The 26482-nt window shown below is 36.6% G+C and overlaps 4 protein-coding genes across 5 annotated transcripts; 1 reads left to right on the plus strand and 3 right to left on the minus strand.

Moving 5' to 3' along the window:
• Positions 1-2581: 2581 nt before the first annotated feature.
• On the minus strand, positions 2582-6148 carry LOC149389564 (Ran BP2/NZF zinc finger-like superfamily protein). Its single transcript, XM_089623898.1, has 6 exons — positions 5476-6148; positions 4388-4505; positions 3936-4279; positions 3709-3840; positions 3519-3617; positions 2582-3393 (listed from the first exon to the last, which is right to left on the minus strand). The coding sequence occupies exons 1-6, from the start codon at positions 5784-5786 to the stop codon at positions 2943-2945; spliced, it is 1455 nt and encodes a 484-aa protein (XP_089480024.1). The 5' UTR covers positions 5787-6148; the 3' UTR covers positions 2582-2942.
• Positions 6149-13541: 7393 nt separating this feature from the next.
• On the minus strand, positions 13542-16534 carry LOC149389565 (nudix hydrolase 17, mitochondrial-like). Its single transcript, XM_089623899.1, has 5 exons — positions 16461-16534; positions 16123-16228; positions 14566-14649; positions 13984-14112; positions 13542-13816 (listed from the first exon to the last, which is right to left on the minus strand). The coding sequence occupies exons 1-5, from the start codon at positions 16532-16534 to the stop codon at positions 13724-13726; spliced, it is 486 nt and encodes a 161-aa protein (XP_089480025.1). The 3' UTR covers positions 13542-13723.
• Positions 16535-22084: 5550 nt separating this feature from the next.
• Positions 22085-24736, plus strand: LOC149389566 (jagunal-like protein). 2 transcript variants are annotated; one of them, XM_089623803.1, is made up of 7 exons: positions 22085-22219; positions 22410-22506; positions 22592-22647; positions 23307-23430; positions 23514-23620; positions 23888-23957; positions 24403-24736. In XM_089623803.1, exons 2-7 carry the CDS (start codon positions 22425-22427, stop codon positions 24480-24482), a joined length of 519 nt encoding a protein of 172 aa, XP_089479929.1. In that variant the 5' UTR covers positions 22085-22219; positions 22410-22424; the 3' UTR covers positions 24483-24736. The 2 variants fall into 2 exon arrangements, with proteins under 2 accessions (XP_089479929.1, XP_089479930.1); XM_089623804.1 differs by having other exon boundaries at positions 22087-22215.
• A 545-nt stretch (positions 24737-25281) lies between these two features.
• LOC149389567 (monooxygenase 2-like) lies at positions 25282-26482 on the minus strand. The gene is made up of 2 exons (XM_089623093.1): positions 26448-26482; positions 25282-25941 (listed from the first exon to the last, which is right to left on the minus strand). The coding sequence occupies exon 2, from the start codon at positions 25910-25912 to the stop codon at positions 25409-25411; it is 504 nt and encodes a 167-aa protein (XP_089479219.1). The 5' UTR covers positions 25913-25941; positions 26448-26482; the 3' UTR covers positions 25282-25408.

The following is a 26482-nucleotide window of genomic DNA, read 5'->3' on the forward strand; positions in this document are numbered from 1 at the left end:
GCGCGAATGAATAAAGATAATTGGTGTCTACATATAAATATTATAGTCAACGTCAATGAAAAGAATATTTATGACACTGTTATCTATTTCAATGTATAATTTCGTCATTTTAGTTAAACATGAGATATGAACTAGACATTTTTTAAAACCAAAGATTAAATTCGACATTTCACTAAAACATAGGGTATATATGTGTCATTTTTCCGACTGAAAAGTGTAAAGTTCATGAATAAAACCACAAGAAAATTAACGCCTGAAGGAATTTTCTAGGTCTTTTTTACAATACAATAATAAGGTTTATGTAACTTCAATTTGTGTTTGACAAGTATTACTCAGAAGTCTCAACGACCAAAACAAATAAAAGAAGCAATCGATGATGAGGGTGATATTAGAGATTAGAGTGAAAAGAGAAGATGGGAAAAGAGAAGGTAAATACAGTGGGAGATCTGACAGAAGACTTTGGAGTTTGGTTCTACCTCGGCCACCAGAGAACAAGTCTTCTTCGGTTTCGCAGTCTTGATCTCTCGACTGGAAATGCCTTCGAATGAGAGAATTGGAGAGTAGTTACGCTTTAAATGGCGGCACAATGTCAGGCTGTTCGAGATCGTCGTTTTAAGGCTCAGATCGCGAATTTTCAGAAGTTGTCTGATATGAATCATGCTAACAATGTGACTTATACGAACTACGCCAACAATGTGACGGTGACCCGGAACCAATGTTGGTGCCTTCGCAAACCAGGATCTCAAGTTCGATGACTCCGCGACCCAATGCCTAGAGAGACGCGAATCTTGGAATAATGAGGACGCCACAAACGAATGTGTAAGTTCGCTTGATAATTCGGAGATGAACGCCACAAGGAATACCTTGATAAGTTCAGAAGTTTCTTCAAGAAACAAAGAGAATTCTCACTTTTTATTATTATAAAAAACGTAGTCTACCTTTCTCATTCATGAAACCTCCTTAAATAAGGAAAATACAAAGCAAATTCGGAGTTCCTGGTTGCCCTAACTTAAATGGGCATAGAAGACATTATTTAGGCCTAATAACATTAAAATTAAAAGGCTAACTTAATAGCTAACACATATGGGCTTCATTAAACATGATTAAAGCCAAAAAACTTATTAAAAAAACTCTAACTTAGTCTATTGTTTTGAATAACGAAAATAACAAATAAGTAACTATGAAATCAAACTCAATATGGGTTTTCTTCAACACTAGTCTAAATAATCAGAATTAACTCTCGCTCGCTACTCTCCTCTTCTTTGATTCCCATTTTCCTCGCTCTCGCCTTTGTATTTCTTCCATTCATCTTCACTTAAGCCATAAAACTCTTCTTTTGAAGTCTTGAACTCTTGAATTTGGAATTGGCTAGTTGAAGCGCCTTTGTTTCTTTGTACGTGGGTTCATAACATCGTCGGAATTTATTCGTATGTTTTAATCAATTTTTCATGATATATGGCTCTATCATCACCATTCACCATCAATTATGTTATGTTCAATAGTGTACGTACAATCAGAAAACCCAATGAAAGGAAAATGAGCAAAAAAAAAAACTGAACCAAAACATTACGAGCAAAAGAAAAATATCAAATATTACATTTCAACTCATTCATGGCACCATGAAAGATTATAATATTAAAAAAAGTTATTCTCAGTTTCTAATACACACCTGTAATTGTGGACGCATATTGTTAAGAACTGTATCAGTCATTGTATCGAAGAAAGGAACACCCTGACGTTGTTTTTGTTTTTGTGTCACCTCATCAGTACGTAATATTTAATATATTTTATATGTGTTGGTTATTATATTACGCTGATGCTTATATTTACCCGTTATATATTTGATGTATTCTTTCTCCAGATTTAAAGTGTTTTTGAAGCTTTTCTGCCGATTGAGAGAAAGTCTGTGACTTCCTTCTCAAAATAAAATAAATAAAAACAGTCTTGGTAGAGAAAACAACCAGCAATGTATTTTTACAAACACATGGTGGGCGTAGCTCAAAAGCGGCCCAACTGCAGACATTCCTACACCACAAATAGGCATATCGAAAGAAAAAATCCGTCATCATTCGACCAAATCACTAAAATAAAAAGTTTTAACGTAAAATCATTCAAATATATTTATGAAAGAAAAAAATCCATCAGTAACAATTGCAATCGAATAAATCTAACAGGAAAATCAATACCTACTTGCAGTTAAATTTTATTACGAATCTTTCCACCTTGCAATGTTTATAGAATGAACTTTTAATACACATAATAAAATTTTAATTTTATAGTTCTTTTTTTATGATTAATTTCACGATACAATGCTTATAGAATGAACTCCTAATACCCATAAAAAAATTAAAATTTATCGATAGTCGGTTAAAATTTAACTGTAAAAGGCTAACCGTTTGGAGAAAATTATGAAATTTCAAAATATTGTATCTCATTAGTAAAAATAAAAAAATTTACGATTCTTTCAACCCTATAATGTCTAAATCGACCATCGAAATAGAATAAACCCTTAAGACCTATAAACAAAAAATATTAATTTTTTGACATTCGGTTAAAATTTTGTTGTTCAAAAATCACCGATTTGAGAAAATGATGAATTAATCGTAGCTAATTTTTATTTTTATTTTTACGATTCTTACAGCCCTACAATGGTTATGTCAACACGGTTTTACACAACAAACACAAAATAGCACAAAGCTTTGGCCAATTAGAAGAGCGTTATTACTTGGACGTTCAAAACCAGCCAAACGAACAGCCGTAATCTGACATCGCTTTTTAAAAATAACCAATCTTCCTTTGCCCTCCAAACTTAGTGTCTCCTCTTTCTTTCAGTGGCCACAAGAAGATTTCCTAATGTTTCATCTACTAAGCGGTAATAATGATCGATCAAGGTGTTTGACGATCTTAGCACTGCATATCTATACCGGAGGCAGTTTAATGGGTCAGCGAGCAAGACTGCTTTCAATCTTCTTGGGGTGAAACCAATCAGCCACATCGTCAACATCGGATACATTTTCTAGACTTCGTGGGATTACTCGAGGTCGGAATTCTCCATTTTTTATGACCTTAACAATTCCTTTGCTACGATCCTTCATTTCCAACTTCCACTTCTCTATCTTCTCGGCGCTCCGGGACAAATCACTCTTGCCACCGGAAATCGGAAAGTCTACAAAATCACAAGCCCCGTCTGATGATTTAAGGCAGCTTTGTTCTCCATATCCCTTTTGACTTCGCTGCTGTGCATATGTTCGAGTATTAATATCGGCGTTTTCAACTGCACCTGTGTTTGTTAGGTGATTTTCTGAACTAGTATCCGCAGAATTTGCCATCTTTGGCCTTCTATGGTCGCATTTTAAGCACGCCATGTTTCTCCTAAAGTTTATATAGTTGCACCTGAACCCAAAAATAGAAAGGAAATAAAATACTAATTGAACACAGTTAGTTGATTAAAAAAAATATAATAAAATGCGATCTTTGTTTTACTTAAAGCTAACAAATAATGCAAGAAAACAACTCACGACGGGCATTCCCATTCCCCAGGACTCAGTTGTCGTTTTGGAGGTTTTTCTTTGCATATACCGCACCTTGTGTTTCTTGCAAAATTCAAAAAATTGCATCTGTAGGAATTCAAAAAAAAAAAAAAAAGTAATTAATAATTGTGAACAAAAAGAGGAACAAGTGAACTTATATGAGCTTAGCGGAAATTACTTGGTGCATATCCAGTCCCCCTTCAGCAAAGGAAGATGTTCCTGTTCCGCCTTGAATTGTTGCAGTTTCACTTCAGAAAAGAGATCACACCGCGAGCACTTGATGTTTTTCGCGAAGTTCAGAAATTTGCATCTGCCAGTACAAAAACCACATCATTATAAGCTTAGTCGATACCAATATGAAAAAAAAAAAAAAAAAAAAAAAAAGATGAGTTTGAGGAGCTCTACTTGGGACAGAGCCACTCTCCAGTTTTCATTGGACCATTTGCCTGGTATTTTTCCCGCGAACTCGAATCATATTCAATTGGTGCAACCTTTTCCAGTGTCCCCGACTTTGGTAGATTTGATTCCAAAGCCCTTTTGCTACATTCTACCATCTCTTTCAGCAAGATTCTTACTGACTTTTCAACTGCTTTGTCAAGACACGGTTCCTTTCTTACTGTGTCGGGGAACTGATCAAGCCCATATGTTAACACGATGCGCATAATATCAACGGTTCGCCCACCTTCGTCTTCACGTGCCTTCACAAAGGCCCTGCCACAGTTTCCTCTCAAATTGCAGGACCTGCAAGTCTAGTGAAACGCATTTGAACTTTAGGAAAACGAGCAAACAATATGGGCTAAGATATGATGATGATGATGATAAGAATTACGATAAGCGTCTATGTAGTCAGAACATACATCCCCTTCGTCAACGCCAACATGTGCCCTCAGACGCTTCCCAGCGTTGACGACTTTACGGTCTAGATTTGGGCACCCAAACGCTGCAATAACGCGGATGTTTTTATTTGATAATAACCTGCAGAAAAGCATCCTTCTCAGTTTCAACTTACAAGAAGCTGATAGATCAGTAATTAATGAGTCGGTTTAATGCAATGAATATTTGTATTCATGGATACTTATTAGCCCTGGTGTAAGGACTGCGTTAACTCAGAATAAAGCGATCAAGCACAGAAAAAACCAGCGGCCAGGACTCAGTACACGAGTTTCGCTGGAAAGCAGTGAAAAACTAAGACTAATACCGGTGAGAATATGTGAGAAGGTGGTGGTCTCAGAATAAGGAATCTGCTGCACTAGAGATTTTTTATTTATTTATTTTATATATATATAAATTTCACTCGAGGGTCTTTTTATTTAATGACTTTATCAGATACACCCACGTTTTACTGTTTTAGGGGAAATTTCATGTGTTTTACACACTCTTCTGAATTTCGTGGCCAGGTTTTGTCAGTTTGATCTCCATTTATATGCAGTGATTTTCCAGCAATAGTTTGTTGCAAACCTAAGGTTTTATCAGTATATGACAAGCTAAGAAAGATTTTCGCTCGTGATAAAATCCCTTTTTTCGACGCAGCAGTTAAAATTTTCACAGATCACCAGAGCCTTAAGTATCTAGTTACGTAATGCGACTTGAACACGAGACAGTGGAGGTGGATTGAATCAAGGAAGACTACGAGTTAAAACCGACAATACCATATCTGGAATGTGATTTTTCTGCCGATGCCTTGAGTCGCAAGACTCGTTGGGATGATAGCGAGTTTAGCATTAGAAACGGTGAACACAATTCGAGACTTTGACTTAAAGCATCGTGAAGAAGAGCACAACGCATATATATGACTTAAAGCATTGGTTCAAAAGGTGAAATAACTTAGCAAACATTCTTCTTTTTTTTTTTTTTTTTTATGTACATAGCAAACATTTTATGATTCAGGCATAATATCAAACAGGTTGTGTGATAAGCCAAAGAAGCAACAAGTCTCACTGATTACCTTATGATATCGAAGCGATCCCTAGAGAAGTTAAGGCAGGCCGTACGGATGAGATTTGATTCCCTGCGACCTAATTCACCATTTTGGAGAGGCGTTTCGTCGCCGTCGCCGAAGTAGCCTCTGCTCAGGAGGAGCTCCATCAAGTTGACCCACTCCGGCCACGGATGCAAAATCTGAGGGCGACGAGCTTGCGCTCCGCTCGCCGCTCGTCTCGACGGCGTTCGGAGCTCGCCGGCCGTGGAAGCCAGGCTGTCGCCGCGGCCATGGAAGTGAGAAAGATACGCGTGGCTGGCTCTGAAAAGCTTATGCATTGACGTAGTGCTCTAGTTCATGCTCTATTGTGAAAATACATACTAACCATGATCGGTTGTTAAGCTAAACGGGAAGGAACGAGAACACGAAAGGTGATAGGAATAAATTCCAATCTCTTCCTTTCTTCGATAGATTATGGAGTGAAACCATAAAGTTATTTTTTTTTTAGTTAGTAATAAAATTGAAGTCTTTGACCTTCCTTTGAAATAAAATAATTAAAAATACATTTGTTCGTTCTCAAATTTGTTTTAAAAAAATACCACAAGCTTCTTTGACGACGACCACCGCTGCCATCTTCGCAATCTCTCTGCCGCCGTCATCTACCGCTACTCTAACACGTCGATAGTATTTACTAGTAAAATAATTATTTTAATACTAAGATATCTTAAGGCTATGAAAACATATACAAATTTATATTACTCTATAAGTATTTGTAATGAGAAATTTTATTTTCTAGCTTTAATTATGAGCTTAATATCAAGTTAAAACTCGTTACTTAACTATCTCAAATTAGATTTATGTTCGGACAAAAATAACTCTTTATATAATCTTCTCAAATAAATAATTCACATTACTCATCTCTCAAACTCCCTCGATTCTAACATTTTTGAAGATCTCCGATAATCTTTGATTATTTCCGACAATCTTAAGAAGACTAACAACAGTCAACTTGACCGATTGAATTTACTGGAACTAGTCACTACTCATGTCAATAAAAAAAATTCGAAGTTTAATATTTCAATTTTAATCCCTTTATTGATTAATATCTTATTTTCTGTATTGATTTGATGCAAGTGTCAGTTTTCACTAAGAGAATATAAAATAAATATCAAATATTAATGTTTTATATGGTTCGATTCCTCCTTTTTATATTTTTTTAATAAATCATTTCATTCTTATAGGTACTACGGTAAATAGCGTCAGTTATTTTATTTTATATATAATGGGAAGTCGTAAAAGAAAGATAGCAAGATCATATGACTGGTTCTAAATAAAATGATCATATTATTCAACAATGAAAACTTCATTTTTTTTTTCCTCTAATGAGCTTGCACAGAGGACAGTTATGTTCGTTAGAGGTATGCGATTCAGGCAAAGGTATGTTAAAGAGAAAAATAGTCTCATAGGATTCTGAATATCCAAAAAGAAGAGAGTACGTAATAGGGAGTTTATTTTCATAACGGGATTAATTAATTTATATCACGGTGGTGATTAACTCCCGTAACTATGAGAAATGCTCTCGTCGTAGCGACCTATTTGGTAAACCAATTTTTTTTAAAAATTAAATTATACCACGAAAGAAATCATTTCCCATCGTGCACAATGCAAAATATCATTTCATTCTACATCTCGTCGTTGCAATTAAAGCAGCTCTCGCTGCAATGATACATCTCTTCACCGCAGCGATAGTTTGCAAAGTGTTATTTTGACAGAACTCACAACCGTCATCGAAACACCGGTTTTCATAATTGAAGTCTATTTTTGTTGAAAAGATAAAGAAAGAGAGAGAATCGGAGAAGAGAGAGAGAGTGTTCCGAGACTTTGAATATTTCCTTATATTTGATATGAACTTGTATCACCTATTTATACATATGGTGGATACAAGAGATAGTGTAATAAATACATGTAATAATACTATTTAGGAAATAGAAAGTAATAAATGTTACACAGAAAATAAGACATGGAAAATAGATGACAAATAAATGTAACACATTTTCCCATGTGATATGAGTTCCAAGGAGTGAGGAGTTCCGAGACATGCTTGTCAGGAGGAAGGCACGCTTGTCAGGAGGAAGGGCGAACTGACGAGCTGACGAAGTGACCCGGGAGGGCGAACTGACGAGCTGACGAAGTGACCCGGGAGAGCGAACTGACGAGCTGACGAAGTGACCCGGGAGAGCGAACTGACGAGCTGACGAAGTGACCCGGGAGGGCAAACTGACGAGCTTGATTTCAACACTCCCCCTCAAGCTTGACTGAATATGTTGAGGAGGTCAAGCTTGCTGCATAGCTCGGAGAATGTTGCTCGAGGAAGGGCTTTGGTGAGAATGTCGGCGAGCTGACGACCTAATGGAACGTATTCAATATCGATTATTTTTTCTTCAATCTTTTCACTGATGAAGTATGGGTCGATCTCGATATGTTTTGTTCTGTCATGATGGACTGGATTTTTGGCTATGCTGAGAGCAGCTTGATTATCGCAAAAGAGCTTGATTGGACCGTCGATGATGATTTTGAGGTCGTCGAGAACTCTCTTCAGCCAGATGCCTTCACATACTCCGCTTGCTAAAGACCTGAGCTCGGCTTCAGCACTACTTCTTGAGACAACGGACTGCTTCTTGCTTCGCCAGGTAACAAGATTTCCCCAGACGTATGTGCACATGCCTGATGTTGATCGTCTGTCTGGAACATATCCGGCCCAGTCCGCATCTGTGAACACTTCGACACCACGACTTCGTCTTTTCTTGAAGGAGAGACCAGTCCCTGGGGCAGCTTTGAGGTATTGGAGAATCCTCATAACTGCGTCCATGTGAGTTTTCGAGGGATTACTCATGAATCCACTTACCATACTCACTGCGAATCCAATATCTGGTCTCGTGTGAGTTAGGTAGATGAGTTTTCTTACGAGCTGCTGAAATCTTTCTTTGTCGGTGGCGGCCTCGGTGGTGCGAGCTAGAAGTTTCACATTGGCATCCATCAGAGTGTCAACTGGTTTACAGCCAAGCATGCCAGTTTCTTTGAGGAGATCCAAAGTGTACTTGCGTTGGAAAACAAAGATGCCCTTTTCCGATCGAGCTACCTCCATGCCGAGGAAGTATCGTAGGCTGCCGAGGTCCTTGACTTCGAACTCAGATGACAAAGTTTGCTTCAGTCTCCTGATCTCTTCTAGGTCGTCTCCGGTGATGACTATGTCGTCCACATACACACTCAGGATGGTGTGCTTGCCTTGTGTTGAGATCTTTGAGAAGAGTGTTGGATCGGCTTGACTTTGTTCGTAGTCGCAACGCTTGAGTACATTGGAGAATTTCCCAAACCATGCTCGTGGGGACTGTTTTAGACCGTACAGAGACTTCTTGAGTTTGCAGACTTTGTTGGCCCCTTGATCATTGTCGAAACCTGGTGGGAGTTGCATGTAGACTTCCTCTTCCAGTTCGCCATTTAGAAAAGCATTCTTGACGTCGAGCTGACTGAGAGGCCAATCTAAGTTGGCTGCTAATGAAAGAAGGATTCTGATGGTATTGAACTTCGCGACTGGAGCGAACGTCTCTTGGTAGTCGATGCCATAAGCCTGAGTGTACCCTTTAGCGACAAGACGGGCTTTGTATCTCTCCACTGTGCCATCTGGATTATGTTTGATGGTGAAGAGCCATCTACATCCAACAGTTCGCTTGCCTGGTGGTAGTTCGACGATATCCCACGTATCATTCTGTTCGAGGGCTTGGATCTCGGCATGACTTGCGTCTCGCCACCCGGGACTTTGAAGGGCTTCCTCGATGGAGTTCGGTACTTTTCCTTCATCTAACCTCGCCACATAGGCTTGGTAGCCCGTAGATAAGTTCCCATAGTACACGTAATCCTCCATCCTGTATTGACCACACGACAGAGCAGGTTTTCTCAATGCAATTGGTAAGTCCGGAGATGAGGTGTTACCTTGTTCAGTAGTGTCGTGGTTCAGGTTCGAAGAGACATCTAGTTCGCGAGCTTGTACCGGACTCTGGGTGATGATCAGTTCGCATGGAGAGGGTTCAGAGGCTTGCGAGCTGGGAGTCGGTGACGAACTGGACGGACTGGAATGACTGGACGAACTGGATGGACTGGACGAACTGGGAATATCTTGAACAGGTGAGGTTGGACTTTGAAGCGAGGTAAATTCTGGGTTTATGATGAGCCAATTTGGTAAGTCATTTTCATCATTCTCCCCCTGACGAGCTGAATTGGCGAAGTAAAGACTGAACTCATGAAAAGATACATCCATTGAGACTATGAATTTTCGTGATCGGGGTTCATAGCATTTGTAGCCTTTCTGGGTTGCTGAATAGCCAAGGAAGATGCACTTGAGCGATTTTGGTTCAAGTTTACCTTGGCCATAAGAATGGGTGAAGACTGAACAGCCGAAAACTTTTGCAGGTAGGGTTGAGATGAGTCGAGAGTGAGGGTATGTCTCTAGAAGGACTTGAGATTGGATTTTATAGCCAAGGACACGAGATGGCATTCTGTTTATGAGGTAGGTGGCTGTGAGGACTGCTTCTCCCCAAAAATGAGATGGGACGTTTGAGGAGAACATGATGGCTCGGGCGACCTCGAATATATGTCGATTTTTCCTTTCGGCTACCCCATTTTGTTGCAAGGTGTAAACGCATGAGCTGGACTAAATTATGCCATGTGTTTTGAAGAAATCGCCGAGCTCGGAATTAAAGTAATCTCGAGCGTTGTCTGTGTGGACAATTTGGATGGAGGTGTCGAACTGTGTTTGGACCATTTTGTGAAAGATTTTGAAGAGGTTGGATGTTTCAGATTTTTGTTTCATCATATATATCCAACTGAGTCTAGTGTGATCGTCAACAAAGAGAAGAAACCATCACACTCCAGTGATATTGGAAACTTTTGAGGATCCCCATATATCACTGTGAATTGTGGCAAATGGGCGAGATGGTTTGTACGAGGTGGGGTGATATGAACTTCGAGTATGTTTAGCGAACTCACACATGTCACACTGAATGGAATTGATATTTTTATTGATAAACAAAGAAGGAAATAGTCTTTTGAGATACATGAAATTTGGATGTCCTAGTCTAAGGTGATTGAGCATGATCTCTTTATACTGGGGTGATTGTTGGGCGAGCTGACACATGGCGGGCTGATCTGGCTTGATGACATAGAGTCCGGTACTTAGCTCGGCATTACCAATCTGTCTCCCCGTGACTTGTTCCTGAAACACACGTGAACTTTCATAAAAAATAGTTCGGCACTTAGAGTCTTTGTTGATCTTATGCACAGATAAGAGATTGCATTGCAGTTGGGGAACAAAGAACACTGATTCTAGCCTCATGAACTTCGTCAAGACCACGGTGCCAATACCAGTGACTTGAGTCTTGGCTCCGTTGACGATGGTGACTGATATGCTTCTATTACAAGCGGAGTAAGTTGTGAATATACTTCGATTACCAGTCATGTGATCAGAGAGGCACCGGAGTCGACAATCCATGTTGTGGGATTCTCTGAGCTTACATGGAGGGCTCTAGGAGAGTTACCTAGAAAACCAATGCCCGAGTGTTCTCCACTGAGTTGGACTTGTTGGATAAGCTTTTGGAGAATAGCGAGCTGGTCGTTGCTGAAGGGAGATGAGTCCGAGGTCGAGGTCGAGGCAGCGGACGAGGTGGATACTAAGTTTCCGGCTGAGTTTGGATCCTTAGTGTCTCGGGTTGACTTCGAGCTCGGTGGTTTCCCATGCAGCTTCCAGCAGGTTTCTCGGAGGTGTCCAGGTCGTCTGCAATGATCGCAGTAGGGGCGAGGTTTGCGAGGACACTCTGTTACGACGCGAGCTGCAAGTGCTTCGTCTCCATGCGTGGTGAGGGCAGACGAGTCTGAGGATGAGCTCGGAATTGAGCTCGATTTGATGACTCCAAGCATGAGTTTCCTCCTACTTTCCTCGTGTCTGACCGCGGAGAAGGCTTCACGGAGTGATGGTAGTGGTTTTGTACTAAGTATCCGACCTCTGACCTCGTTGAGATCTTTGTTGAGTCTGGATAATAGTTTAAACACACGTTTGGTCTCCACTATCCTGCGGTAGAGTTTTGAGTCTTCGGGGCAGGTCCACTGGTGATGTTCGTAGAGGTCGATCTTCTGCCATAGATGCGTGAGCGAGCTGAAGAACTGAGTAACAGACATCTCTCCTTGACGTAGGTCGTGGAAAGTGTTATCAGTTTCAAACAGCTCAGACACATCTTCTGAGTTGGAGAAGATTTCTCTAGCTGCTTGCCAGATTTCTGCTGCCGTTGGGTAAAGGAGGAAGGTTTCCCCGATTTCAGGATGCATAGAGTTTATGAGCCAGGACATCACCATGTTGTTTTCTGCCTTCCAACTCTTGAACGCCGGATCTTCGATATCAGGAGATGTGGCCGCGCCTGTGAGGTAGTCATCTTTACCTCGTCCCGATATGAACATGAGCACGGATTGAGACCACTGTAGAAAGTTGTGGCCATTAAGTTTGTGGCTCGTGATATATTGGGAGAAGGATTCAGATTGAGACTGAGTGGGCGAGGTCTGAAAGGTGGTCGGAGTAGTGTTCATGGTGATTGATTTTCCCTGCTCTGATACCATGTTGAAAATATAAAGAAAGAGAGAGAATCGGAGAAGAGAGAGAGAGTGTTCCGAGACTTTGAATATTTCCTTATATTTGATATGAACTTGTATCACCTATTTATACATATGGTAGATACAAGAGAGAGTGTAATAAATACATGTAATAATACTATCTAGGAAATAGAAAGTAATAAATGTTACACAGAAAATAAGACATGGAAAATAGATGACAAATAAATGTAACACATTTTCCCATGTGATATGAGTTCCAAGAAGTGAGGATTTCCGAGGCATGCTTGTCAGGAGGAAGGCACGCTTGTCAGGAGGAAGGGTGAACTGACGAGCTGACGAAGTGACCCGGGAGGACGAACTGACGAGCTGACGAAGTGACCCGGGAGAGCGAACTGACGAGCTGACGAAGTGACCCGGGAGGGCGAACTGACGAGCTCGATTTCAACAATTTTCATTTTGGAAAATAGACAAATCGGGACTTTCCACGATAGAAAAAAAATTACCATAGAAACTCTCTCGTATAAGCGACAATATTGACATTTTTGTCAGAGTTGTAATACTATATATCTCTTGAATAACTACATTCGTTAAACATATTAAATTAAACAAAAAAAAATTTAGGTAACTAGTCAACTAAAATGTTTGAAATTACTATATAGCCAACGTTTCGTAAATATTAGGTAAATAGTCATAATGATGACGTGATATACCTGATTTACCCTTTTATTGAAATAAAAATGAAAGGTATTTACGTCAATTTATACATGTAAATACATGGACGTGGTTATTTACTTAAAATTTACGAAATTTTAACTATTTAGTAATGTCAAACTGTAAATATGTTTATTTATCTAATGGACCCCAAATTAAACTTGTGGAGTCAGATGCTAAGACGGTAGTGCAAGCTTTGGAGAGGAAATCTTCATTCAAGAATGAGTTTGGTTCCATTTTGTTTGATGTATCTTGTTTATTGTCTAACTTTCCAAGAGTAGAGTTATCTCACATCTATAGGGAAGCCAACATGGTAGCCCATGAGTTAGCAACTTACGCTCTTTCCATAGATGATAAACTCATTTGGTTGGAGGATTTTTCTCCTTCGATAGAGTCTGTAATTAATCAAGAATGTTTGTGATTAATAATAGATTTCTATTTTTTTTTTAAAAAAAGCGGTTAACAAGTTTGATAGTCGTAATAACGTTCTACGGCCGTCAAAATCAAACCGTATCATAATTTGCTTGATCGCATATTCTCATTTGTGTATTAGTGACGGAAAATCAATAGACTATAGTGCAATCTTTCACATATAAATACAGACTGCACCCCATAATAAAAGTCACATATTTTGTACAATAATTTTTAACTAACCGTTGTGTAGTGCAAAATATGTACTAGTGTTGACTTTTTAAGGATCACTTTTCCCTGAAATTTATATTATCATATTTGGAATGAATGTTACTTTACTCGATAATCAATAAACCACATGGTAATTAACTAGAAAAAAAAAAAAATAAATAAAGAGTTTGCGGGGGTGCTATTTACAGTGCGTGATTGATTTCGCAAATTTATTTTTCAGAAGAAAAAAACACATTAACATGTAAGAAGTTAAATAATAATTTTGTTTCTATACGGATATATTGAGCCTTTCGAGCAAAATGTCCAACGCTTCCTTCATCCACCAGTGCTGGCAAACTTCTCTAGCTTCCGAAGCTGTCATCTGTGAAAAATATAATTTTAAGAAGACACATCTGATTTTACAGAGATTTTTCTATAATAACTCTAGTTTTGATAGCGTCACACCATCTTTTTCAATTTCAAATTCAATAGCTGGCGTGTTATGCTAATTACCATTATTAATTAATAACGTTTATTTTACGTACGTACCCAAATTCTACGTCGGACGTGCTTCTCAGGCCAGAGATCAAGTTGGTCCTTGACGAGCAAAGGGAACATATAGCCTTCGTAGTACGTGCCTTGGCTTTTGCTCATGAAGCTCCACTTTCCTAGTTCACACTGCCATGCATACCATCATAAATATAATATTATGAACTAAAAATCTATATTTGAAATAGTTTTAAAATGAGATTTTGACACATATATTACTTGCTTCAAAATCAACTAAAATTTGACAATTCTATTATTAGAATCAAGATAGAAAATTATTTTTCACGAAAATATTTTTTCGTGATCGATCTGTCACAAAATTTTAAAATCGGTCACGAAATATAGAATTTTATGATCGAACTATCATGAAATTTTGTATTTCGTGACCGATTTGTCACGAAATTATGAAGAATAGTAGAGTCTTTAAATAAATTATTTGATAATAAAAAATATCAAATTTTAATTTTTGTAAATTTTGGCAAAATGACATAAATTTAATTATATTTTTGTCAAAATTACATTTAAAATCTGATCCTTTACCTATGCAATTATTTAATCTCTATCGAACAATGGAAGTAATACCTCAACGTTGCCAAGTACACCTGCTTCCTCAAAGGACTCCCGCGAAGCTGCTTCTTCTAGAGATTCGTCGATTTCCCAACCACCCTGAACAGAAGAACATAATTGAATATATGCAAGAAAAATAAATAGAACTGTTCAAATGACATCTAACTTAATTATTATTTTATTTTGTCGCCTAGGGCTACTAATTATTTAATCTTTCTTTTTCTCTTTTAACTTTATTATTCGGCCTTCCCGGAAACCAAACTGTCTTTTTTCAGTATAATGTTTATCCGTAACATATATATATATATATATATATATATATATATATATATATATATATATATATATATATATATATATATATATGTTCATTTTATCACTGTCGATCTTTAAGACAAAGATGTAGTTAGTCTATTTCAGCCGAAGAAAAGGAAAGGAAGTCAACTTTTTAGAGTCAATCTGGTACAAATGACAGAGAGAACTTTTTAAACAATTGATTGATCATAAAATGACTTTTATTCTTTTTACGAATAAAAATATTTACTAATCGTATACTATTAGGTGTTTCATCCGAGATCAATCAACAATAAGATGGCTCTTTGTGTTCAATTATCTTAAACCGAATTTTATGACCAATGCTCGTTTGAAATTTGTACGCTTTGATATCATCTAAAGCATAACGAGTTTCATCTAAAAATCAATTGACAATTAAGGAATAGAAGGAATAGGAACTCATCACATAAATCTTGTTAGTTAACACGATATCAGAGTTCCATAAGTTCAAACGAATGATGATAAGAGAAAATGATAAGATCCAACCCAAGATGAATGAGCGCAAACATGTAACTGATGATATTTGATATTAGAGCTAAAGTGCAAACATGTACTTGATCCAAGCGCGTGGAATCCAAATCAATAAAACGTTAAAAAGAGTCCTCATCTTGAGGAAGTATATGTTAGGAGTCCCATGTTAAAAAAAAGTATAAAAATTAATAAGAGATTATCATCCCTACTCTTTATAGAAAGAGATGAGTTCGAGTCATAGTGAAATCAGATTTCCATAGAAAAAAAAAATGAAACCTTGATTTATTCCTCTAGAAAGCAAAAAACAGAACTCCATTATACTCTAGAGTTATATAATTTTAAACTTGTGAGTGGGATAAACCACTATAATCTTATAATAATGTCACGTTTATTTATTTAGAAAGATTAAATAAAAAAAGAATGATTTTAAAACCATGATCGTTTAAATTTTTTTTTTTTTTTTTTTATCAAAATCTATTAATTGCTTTTAATTTTAAAACTATGACCAAGTTTGTCAATAAATGTAGTTGTTTGTTGCCATGTTTGTCCATAAACACAGTTGTTTATTGATAAGTAAACTGTAATAATTTTGGAATTAAAACAATTAATATATTTTGGTCTCAAAAAATTTAAATGGTCATAGTTTTTGTATAGTCTTAACATAAATGTATAAATCTTACTGTCAAATAAAGATATACTACTTAAACTATTTATTTAGTGTAGATCCTTAACTTTGTTAAAACTATGCATAAAAATTAAATGGCTTGCCTTGGGGAACATCAATGCATGTCCTTTCTGGGAACTGATGACCAGAAACTCCAATTCATCGACAGTGGAACCATCTTTACCATTTTTGTAACGATAGGGTATACACCTGCAACAAATGTTCTACTATTTTTATTACTCATATATTTAGCTAAATTTCTACCTATATATACCACTTTATATTTATATATATATATATATATATATATATATATAATTATTTATCACTTAATAAACATTCCACAAATATAAAACCCGAAAAGAAGATGAGGGAATTTCAAGGGAAGTTTATATTTTACCAAAATAAAATAAAATGAGAGAGAGAGAGAGAGTAAACACACCCTACGACTTGGCGGAGGCCCATCTTGCTATACCTCTGCAATTCTCTCCCCGTCCGAGAAGCCAAGCAAGCCATTCCTTATTTATTATTTTTTAATCTTAATAGTTTCACAGCTCTAAATTCAAATTCCGACTGTTTAACCTCGAAATAATATTTATTGAGTGACTCGGGAAACCGAGAATATATTAACAAGAAAAGTATTATATAACAGTTAAGCAAAGGCTGTGAGGAAAAATATAACTGAGAGATCGACTTAGAGATTAAGAATTCGGCGCTAAAATGAGATGGGAGTCAAAAGCTTTTAGTTTTGGTAAGGCAAATAAGGGTATATGATAGGCTGGGAAAACCCAAAGTTATATATAGCCAAAGCTTCCGACGCGATATCATTGAGAAATTTCTGACATAAATATTATATATAGAAACACGTAGTTTATTCCTAGTTTTTTTTTTCCTGTGTCCTATGTGCATGCGTGCGCTTATTTATTTTTAAATTGTTATATTAAACTTAGTCAATTTTTTTTTCTCATCATGTCGTCCTCGGTATCGTCAGCCTCTATTTATTTATGCTTTGACGATTATTTTTTTTTATTTCCATGCGAGCTTTGATGAGCTTCCGCGTCATACCGCAAAGTTGTTTTATTTGTCGTAATCTAAGACTCCAAGCTATGTATGGCTTTTTACATGCAGAAATTGACTTGTAATAACAGGCCCACGTGAACATAATGACGGAACGAAAATAATTTATTAATTTTTTGGTCGGTACACTATCTATAGGTATTAAGAAGCCTAAATTATATGGAGATAAATAAGAGGTGACAAAACATTACACACGTGAGAATATGCACATATTCAATGTTGACAGACAAAATTATTACAACAATAATCTCACGAAAACATTTAGTTCGAGTCCGCAGTCCCGAAAACTCTTAATGTCTAGGTAAGATTATCTCTAAACATAGACGAATCTAATAAAATATAGCAAGTAGTAGAGGATGTTGAACGATAGGTGAAATTTCTACCGTGTGCTCGTGTGTGTGAAAATGTGTATCTCTCATTTTCAACAATCTCTTCTTGTATGTATAGGCCTTGGGGTCGAGTACGTGGAGTGATCAGTTCCAAGTCTCTGGTGGTTATCAAGTAACCGCTCCTAAAACTTGTGTAGTGAGTGGTTTCCCCATCTGCTCGGCATAACCGTCGAAGTGAGCATTTTACTTAAGTTTGAATTTGTTTATACGTGTTTATATTTGGTTTGACTAGTCTTTGACCTATCATCTTCTATTCTCTCCAAAGTTCTGCTTGATAGGGTTCGTTGTTAACTTATGAACATGTCGTTCCTTATCTTTAGTGAGTCATCGTGCCTATTTGACTCTGGCTCGATGCTGGTATCCTTCTGTTCTCAGTGCCTCCGAGCTCTTGCTCGGACTAAACAAATTATATGAGGAACAACGGTCTTCCAATTTCTTAGTATTTTAGTAAAAATGGTAAGAAACTATATGTTTTGATCTTCAATTCAATTAACCTCGAACACTTTTTAGTATTTTTATTCTCGGCATGTTCCGAGAACATTTTGACATTTTACTCTGACCCTTGTTTGGTTGTTATTGATGCGGTGTCGCTTTGGTTGTATTTGCTATTGAATTTACGTGACTTTTCACCTCCGTCGTTTGATTCAGAAGCTTCTTGGATACGCTTTATCTTGTCCGCATATTTTGGGTATAAGTAGCCTTTTCCGAATTTTGAATTCATTTTTGCTTTCTCTTCGGATTTTCAACACTTCTTTTGTCTTTTCGACTTCTCGGACGTGCTTTTGGCGATTCCCGTGACTTTCACAGCTTTTCCAGTCGAAATTTTGTTTGGGTAAGCTTATTGGCGACTGTAATCAATTGTGGGTTCAATGCATGTTCATTTCCGCTTAATTTTTTAGGGATTTACGCAATTTTTTCTGCTTACTTTATATTTGCAATTCTCAGACCTTTATGCTTCCCAGCTCTTAGGGTTTTTAGTTTTCGGTCTGAATTTGTTAGGAAATTGAGGGTTTTTCGCATTCAGACTTGAAATTTGATCCTCGACTGATTCGGAGGACAGATTCAGATCCCAAAGACGTCATCCTTCCCTCTGGGAATGATGTTCATTCCATTGTACAGACTAATATAACGTGCCGGAGACCGGCTGGGATCAGCCCGTTTTTGCAATTGCCTTGTTTAAAGTTTATCACCGGCCTCTTGGGCTTTCCGAGCTCGAGAATAAGAAACTTAAGGATACGATTTTTTTTTAATCAATCCTCGCACTTGTGTAGCTCTTAGCCTTTATCGGTATAAAGCTTCTTTTGCCCAAATACCTCTTATTATGAGCTTCGCTAATCTCATTTCGCTTATTCTTTTTGCCTAAGGTCCCACAACTTATCATCCCAGCATTTTATCCAAGAACTTGTATACCTGTGCTGACTCTATATTGATTCTTGTTATAGAATCATAGAAAAAAAATGTTCATTTGTCTTGTTGTGTTGCTGACTTTGAAATTAGTGACTTTTAGGCTATCCGCACTTTTATTATCCCCGTGTTTTGTATTTTACAATGATCATATCCTTGGAAGCTGAAATGTCTTGTTGTATATACATTGTATGCATGAGAGAAAGATAACTCATTGTCCCATTTGTATCCCCTCAAATTTCTCTCTCATGGTAAGCTTCGCTTCCGTCGCAATAATATAGTCCCGCAAGTCGAACCACAAGGCACCGTACTGGGCCGACCCAAACTCACCCGAATTCATTAAGGTCCCTAAGCGAATTAATATTTTGGGGGCCCTTTGATAATAGTAAAAATTTAAATATAAAAGAAAAAATATGAAAATTTAAATATTTTGGGTATATATATATAATATATATTTAAAATTTTGGGGCACAGCCCAATCGGAAGCCTAAGGCACTGGCCTTGCTCGCCTATAGTTAGGGCCGGCTCTGTCACCGTAAATCCCAAAGAAGTTACACTTGCTCTCATAAGATACCCTTGAAGTATGCAAACGAGGTATGAAGCTGGTGATTAAAAGATCAAGTTCATCATTGTTTGCGACATGAATTCAAGAATCATATTGCACAATTTCATCTAAATTCATACATCGTTTTCATCATCGTTTGTTGTAGGATTTCTAGGAAATGAAGTCTATCATATATTATATGGCATATATGAGGTGGATCCATAAGAGGAGGTGTGGCGGATAAAGGACGAGAAGGTGGAGCTCTCGTAGGATTGGTCATAGCTAAATCCACTTCTAAACCCTTCTTCAGATTGATCTGCAAGCGATCAAAGATCTTAATCTCTATCCAGGCGAACCGCCAACATTGGAAATGCGATAAGATGCAAGCATCATATGAATATATTAAATAAAATACATTTAAGAAATTCAATAAATATGAAAGATAGGTGATTTCATTTGTTTTTTTAAAGGCTTTTGAAAAGTCATAGAGCGTCTAATTTGGTTGGCCAAGAATGCATCATAGGAAAACGATCGCCAAAATGAGTTGCAAAATATTTTTTTAATCTTGGGAACGATATCATATGACCAATAGCAAAAAACGTGAACATGACCAACTAATTTGAACTTCGTGGCCTTATCTTTGCATGTAGAATCTATCAACATATTCTTGCAATTAGTGATATAATTATTCAAATCAACAGATAATGTAGTATACGTCTCTCCCCAACTCAATTTCCCTCAAATCATGTTATATATAAACTTTACATTATCGACTAGCTCCAAATAATTCGCATTGACATGTTATTTGGCTTTTAGATGATAACCCTCGACAAATATTGCCAACTTGAGCTCAAAAATATCACCGAGAACTTGTCACATTGCAAACACCAGTTGAATATAGCTCAATCACAAATCATTCGATAAGAATGTACTAAGAGATTAGGCAATCGCTCGCGAGGTGGTGGTCTTGTTCATCTGGGCTGGATCCATCCTGTATGGTTAGACGGGTAATGAGAGCACAACCTCTGCGAATATGCATCTCTCTTGATCAAAACTAAAATGGGTTTCATTGTTTTTTGGTGACTAGATATATTGAAATAAAGACTAAAGTATGCCAACGAACTCGAACGAAAACTCCAACCCAATGACAAATTGATCGGAAAAAGTGCCCTCCAAACGCGATATAATACCGAGATCACCACCACCAACAACATATGCTAACATCATATGCATAAAATAAAATAAAATAACCTTAGATAATAAAACTCACTCCCATGTTTATTATATATCAAATCAAATAGGGCACTAATATCTATTATAACATGAAATTACAAACTAATTTATTTTGCTAGAACAAACTTCCAAGTTTAAGCAATTCACCAAACAAACAGGTTCATATAATTCTTCGACCCAAGATATATTATAAAAAATATTATCAAACTAATAATTAGATAAATAGCCATCAAATCAAATTAAGACATATTCATATAACTAACACAACTTCATAAAATTAGATTAACTAATCAGCACACTCAAATTAACACATCCATAACAATCAGCAAATTACATATTATCATATTAACAAAATAATAAAGCATTCCCCCTAACTCCAAATAAACCATTCAATATGATTTAAAATCTAAAAATAAATTTGCTCATACCTCGTCTTTAATTCATCGTTCAAGGTCTATTACTCTTTTACAACGTTTTCCGTCACTTTCCATCTTTTTCCCGTCGCACTGAGTGTATAATTATTGTATTTTGACGTTCCTCATCAGTTTTTTATCGTACGACCACCTTAAATGTATATAGCTTCTCAATCCTTTTTTCGTCGTAAAGGGCCACAAATCTTCCATTCAGTGTCGTTAAGAAATAAGGAAAACGGTACTAACTGCCGATCTTTTATCATGTTTCATGTTTTTCTTCTACTAGCTAGTGCGTAACATTTACATATAATTTAACACTAAATAGCGGTGTTAATTTGGAAATAAACTTTTAATATGACATATAAACCTACTCCTAAAAAAAGGTGGTCAGCTATGTCCAAATCCCAAGAAACAAATCTTGAGGTCTAGATTCAAACTTCAATACCTAGCCCAAATGAAATCAAAGAGATCATGAACTAATTTCTTATGACAAATCAATCTATAACCTATTCTAATGTCTTCCATGGCTTAAAAAACTGAAAAAAAAAATTATGTTCCACTTAACATCGGTCTTTAGTAGACGAAAACCTTAGTATTTCTCTTCCCTTTTAGACTCTTTGTATATTTACAAAAAAAAAAAAGGCTATTATATAGATTTTGTGTTAACCGTAACAAATTTCATTATGTAGACCTAAAAATTAATAAAATATCAAGACTAGACCTCTTATTTTTAAAATATCTAAAAATGGATTTTTATCCTTACTTCGGACAAAAATATCTTTCTGACTATCGTGACATACAATGACATACGATGTCATACGATGCGTACGATGCCATACGATGTCATATGATGCTATATGGTGAAGGATATTTTTTCCCAAAAAAAGAATAAAAGTTTATTTTTAGATATTTTTGAAGTGAGATGCTTAATTTTAATCTTGATATTTTGTTAATTTTCAGTCCAGAAATTTCTCTTTATTCTGTCGTAATTTCTCTTTATGCTGTCGTTTCAAGGTATCTCGTCTTTCAATTCATCACAACTCCTATGTTGGAGTCTCAACTGGTTCAGTACAGGGGAATAATCGCAATAAATTAAGGAGAAGAGCCACCCAACTTCGCTCCGATCCTACAAGAAAAGTAGGTAATTCCTTGAAATTGGTCTTCTTCATAGCAAGTTTGATCAATCTTCCGCGTAAATTTGAAAGATGCCTCAAACTGAATTAGAACTTGCGTATTAACAAATCAAAATTAGGGGTTTTCCATTGCAATGCATGTTTTGAATTCGAATTTTGTTATGCTTGAAATTCGAATTTCTGGATGTTGAGTGACAGCGAAGAAGAGACAAGATGCGGCAGAGAACACCGGGATCCGGTAGACCTTCGGGAACGGACGGCTCTGATTTCTCCTACCGAATGGTCGTTGACTCTCGTGAGTTTTAGATCTACCTAGTAACTCTCAGATCAAATTTCTCGACTTCGTTACGATGAACTAATCCTTGAATTTGCATTTTTAGGGTATCAAAAAGTAGCTAAAGGGAAATCCCGCCTCTCTGCCCTTTTTCTCGTTCAGGTAAAGCCATGCTCTGGAACTACAGATCATCGTTTATCTAATGCATAATGTTCTAATGTTATATAAACACTTACACTACCAACAACAAGTATGTTCTATAAAATGGAATTCGTTAATATCCGATCGAGATCGATTTGGACCATGCAATTTTTGTTTTATAAATATATAAAACCTTGAACCATGCCAATAATTCGGTTTTAGTGATTGGTAACGATGATATTGGTCTATTGTAAGAAGACCGCCTCTCACTATCCCAAAATCAGAAATAATAAAAAGAAAACAAATCGCTCATATCCTTACGGTATACGTTGAGCAAGAAAAAGGCGATTTAAGAAGCGAAACAAATGTTATCCTTCTGTGTGAAGGGTTTTCCTTATTTTTTTTTTTTTTTTTTTTTTTTTTTTTTCAAGAGTGGAAGAGTTTATTCAACACCAGATTTGACTAGTTTATTGTGCAAATCCCTGTGAAAAAAAAATTAAAAATAAAACGGTGGATATAAGTTTATGATTGTTGGATTTGGTTTTTAGGACAATCTTGAAACTGTTATGACATTGATTTTATTTCTAGTCGTAAGCTGCTATGTCCTCCAACCCCAACCAATTATATGGTCAAGTGGGTTATCGAAAATTCAGGTGTGAGTTTTGGGTTTCGAATTGCAGGCTGTCATCCACGTGGTGGGAGTGTTGTACCGATTTTTATTGACGCCGTGGCAAGAGGAGCTTCCCAAGATTGTTATCTCATCTCTTGCAATCGGCTTTGTTTTTCTGACGATCGGGGAATTAGGTTCTTATCACCATCCTTTCCTTTTTTAAGTGGACATTTTCCATGTACAGCTCTTAATAATGTTGCGATTGTTGGGGAAAAAGGTCGACGGCGCAGCCGAGCAAGCTTGTTGAAACTCTACATGGTTGGATCATCAATCACAACATGTGTCGTTCTTGCCTTGCTTGCTTTGGGAAATTTCTCACTAGAGGTAACATATGATAAATATCTTATTTGTTTCTTAGTGTAAGACTCGGGGAGACTAGATAGTGATAAATATCAGGTGAGTCACGGCATGAAGTGGTCAGCTACAAGGACCAAAGTTCACATGCCCTTAAGTTTGTTTAGTCCAGAAAAAGATAATTATTAAAAAAAAAAAAGATTGACTAATATATAAGCAAACATTGACCGGTTTGACAAATATTTTCTATTATGTTAATGATTGTTTGTACCTAATTACTGTGCTGATGATTATTAGGGTATCAAGCTTCGAGGTAATGGGGCTGCAAGTAAGTTTGAGCGTCTTGAGACGTCACGCTTTTTACTTGGTAAGCACTCCCTTAAGTTGTTGATTATATAGCATTTCAGTCGTTCTCATAACTATGTTGAACCTTTTATTAATATATTTTAAAATACATTCTAGAGTTAAATAACTTATAATCTCAAAAGTCTCGTTTAAATTTTTGACAACTCAAAATTATTTAAATTTGATTCAGTGTAATATAGTCAGATTATGATTTAGTTCCTCCTTAATAAATTAACAAATTGTTTAAATTGACAGTTAATCATTAAGTTTATAAAATTATAGAAATCTTAAAAAGAATAACTCGAGTATTATTAAATCAAATCTTTTGCTCTCAAAAGTAGTTTTGAGACCAAAATACAGCTTGTGTTAAAGTTCAGGGAGTATTTGTGCTAAAAATACATTGCATTTTGCGTTGTTTCAGTGAGATTTTTTTTCCGATAAAATGTTTCTTATTAATGTTTTTACAGGATTGTTGTTTCAAGTGCTAACACTCAGCACAACAGTGTCACTCATTCGAAATATGTCTCCTCCCAAGAAAACCTCATAAGTTCGACTTCATATCTTATTTATTTATTTTCATTGGGATTTCATGGCTTGTTAATTTTTACTAAGTTCTATGATATAGTTGATGAAATGAAGCTATCATTCTTATGCTAACAAGTAACAAATCCTGTTCTTGAGGACAGAGTCAAACGGAGCCAAAAAGCATTCAACCTAATATTTAAATGAAAATTTTGATTGGGATTTATTATAAGGTATGAGATGCTACTCATACCTGTTTTGAATTCCTTTTTTTGTTTATTTACACGTGGCCCTAAATTTACAACTAGTTTGGAAAAGATGAAAATACAGGAATGAACAAATTTGCCAATACCTGATTTGGTTGGACAAGTGAATTTCCGTGAATATCATACCTCGACCCTGATGGTATTTTTTGTGCAGACTCGCGTTCATTCGCCCATAACCTTCGGTAAATGTCTATTTTTTTTGCCAAAAATATTTTCTTGCTTAGGGATTGTGCTTAGGGTTTGAGTCATGATCCTAGGTCGGGATTGTACATAAGGTTTTCTTCTCTGGACTCTTTTCTGAATCTGATGAAGCAGTTTTCTTTGTGAAAGTAGCAGTACACCAAAGTCTGATCTCTTTTCCTCCGGATGAACAAGGACAAAAAGTGTGTTCTAAAAATTAACAAATATGTTTTATCGGTATATTTAAAAATTAAGAAATAAGTTAAAATATGGTTTAAGTTATCGAAGTGTTGAATTATATATTGATTGTTTAATGACTAAGAAAATACCAAAAAAACTAAGTAGTTTGTACTCCAATAAAAAAAAAAATTATAGAAATTACTCTACTACAAATTCAATGATATCACACACACATATAGTGAGAACTATTTGCACCCACATAAAAGTCTATTCTCAATGAACCCAAGTCTTCTAAATGCGGTTAGAGGCACATCAAGGATGTCTTTCAACTCAAGTTTCCACAATCGAAATCAGTATTCTTCAAGAGCATGCCTGTCAAGATTGGAGCCAAGAATTTGTCCCTCAAGAACGTCATAACTCTCCCTTGACACTGCTGCAAATAGCCGACCATGTAAGCCACAGAGATCAACCGAAAGGATCTCCACTTCCTCTCTCTCGCATATTTCCTCAATCCCGTCTCGATCCTCTCAAACTCATCATCATCGTCGTCACTGTTCGATTTCTCGCGAAGCGCCTCAGCGAGACACCTGGCAAGGATCACGCCGTCTTCGAGCGCCGAGCATCCTCCTTGGCCCACGTCGGGCGTCATCGGGTGGAGCGCGTCGCCGGCCACGCACACGTTGCCTTTCGATATGTTTCCGTACAAAAGCTCGAAAGGGTTTCTGTATCCAAGTTGAGATTCCAACATGGAATCCAGTGATGTGTTCTCTATCACCGCTCGCTCTTTCTCTGGCATTTTTTCAAGCTTGCTCAGCACGAATCGCTTCATTTCTGCAGGATACTCTCCTAACCTTTCCTCTACACCCAACAAGAGGATAAACCAATAAAAAAAAAGTATTTATCGACTAACATCGAATATGCTCAAAGATCTCGTATTGTTAGAGTAATAGAAATTAACAAACTTGATTTACTCCTCCTGTTATCAATTGATTTTGAGATAGAATCTATCGATTTCGAGATACAACCTATCAAGGAAGGATTTAAGGGAAAAAGTGAATCCGAGGATGCAAAAGATCTCACATCAGTCTGATATATATATAACGCCATTAAAATAACGTGAATTTACAAGATTTACAAAGGAGCTACTTATTTCGTTCATATAAATTAAAAAAAAAAACGTCGTTCGTGTTTAAGTTATCTGTTCATTTCTAAATCAATATTTTAAATGAAGAATCTAGACTTTTCAAATAGCTTTTAGTAAAATTTGATCTAAGATAGATTGACTTGATATTTAAGAGTCATTTTCTCAGTTCTAGCATTATGAACTGAGGGAATTAAAAGCTGAGGGCCAAGTATTTTACCACCTTCAGTAGAGGAGGGTCTCCAAGTAAAGAACCAA

The sequence above is a fragment of the Urtica dioica genome, chromosome 8 (genome assembly GCF_054948205.1).
Source record: "Urtica dioica subsp. dioica isolate 48M chromosome 8, U.dioica_male_clone48M_v1_H2, whole genome shotgun sequence".
NCBI lineage: Eukaryota > Viridiplantae > Streptophyta > Magnoliopsida > Rosales > Urticaceae > Urtica > Urtica dioica.

Excerpts from the sequence above, each read along its gene's own strand:
- LOC149389564 (XM_089623898.1), bottom strand. The coding sequence starts at position 5,786 with ATGCATAAGCTTTTCAGAGCCAGCCACGCGTATCTTTCTCACTTCCAT. Across the intron at positions 4,506-5,475 it reads GATCGCTTCGATATCATAAG|GTTATTATCAAATAAAAACA; the intron begins GTAATCAGTGAG and ends GCTTTTCTGCAG. Across the intron at positions 4,280-4,387 it reads TTGGCGTTGACGAAGGGGAT|ACTTGCAGGTCCTGCAATTT; the intron begins GTATGTTCTGAC and ends GCGTTTCACTAG.
- LOC149389565 (XM_089623899.1), bottom strand. The coding sequence starts at position 16,534 with ATGGCTTGCTTGGCTTCTCGGACGGGGAGAGAATTGCAGAGGTATAGC. Across the intron at positions 16,229-16,460 it reads GGCCTCCGCCAAGTCGTAGG|GTGTATACCCTATCGTTACA; the intron begins GTGTGTTTACTC and ends CATTTGTTGCAG. Across the intron at positions 14,113-14,565 it reads GTGTACTTGGCAACGTTGAG|TGTGAACTAGGAAAGTGGAG; the intron begins GTATTACTTCCA and ends TATGCATGGCAG.
- LOC149389566 (XM_089623803.1), top strand. The coding sequence starts at position 22,425 with ATGCGGCAGAGAACACCGGGATCCGGTAGACCTTCGGGAACGGACGGC. Across the intron at positions 22,507-22,591 it reads CCGAATGGTCGTTGACTCTC|GGTATCAAAAAGTAGCTAAA; the intron begins GTGAGTTTTAGA and ends TTGCATTTTTAG. Across the intron at positions 22,648-23,306 it reads CTGCCCTTTTTCTCGTTCAG|GCTGTCATCCACGTGGTGGG; the intron begins GTAAAGCCATGC and ends TTCGAATTGCAG.
- LOC149389567 (XM_089623093.1), bottom strand. The coding sequence starts at position 25,912 with ATGAAGCGATTCGTGCTGAGCAAGCTTGAAAAAATGCCAGAGAAAGAG.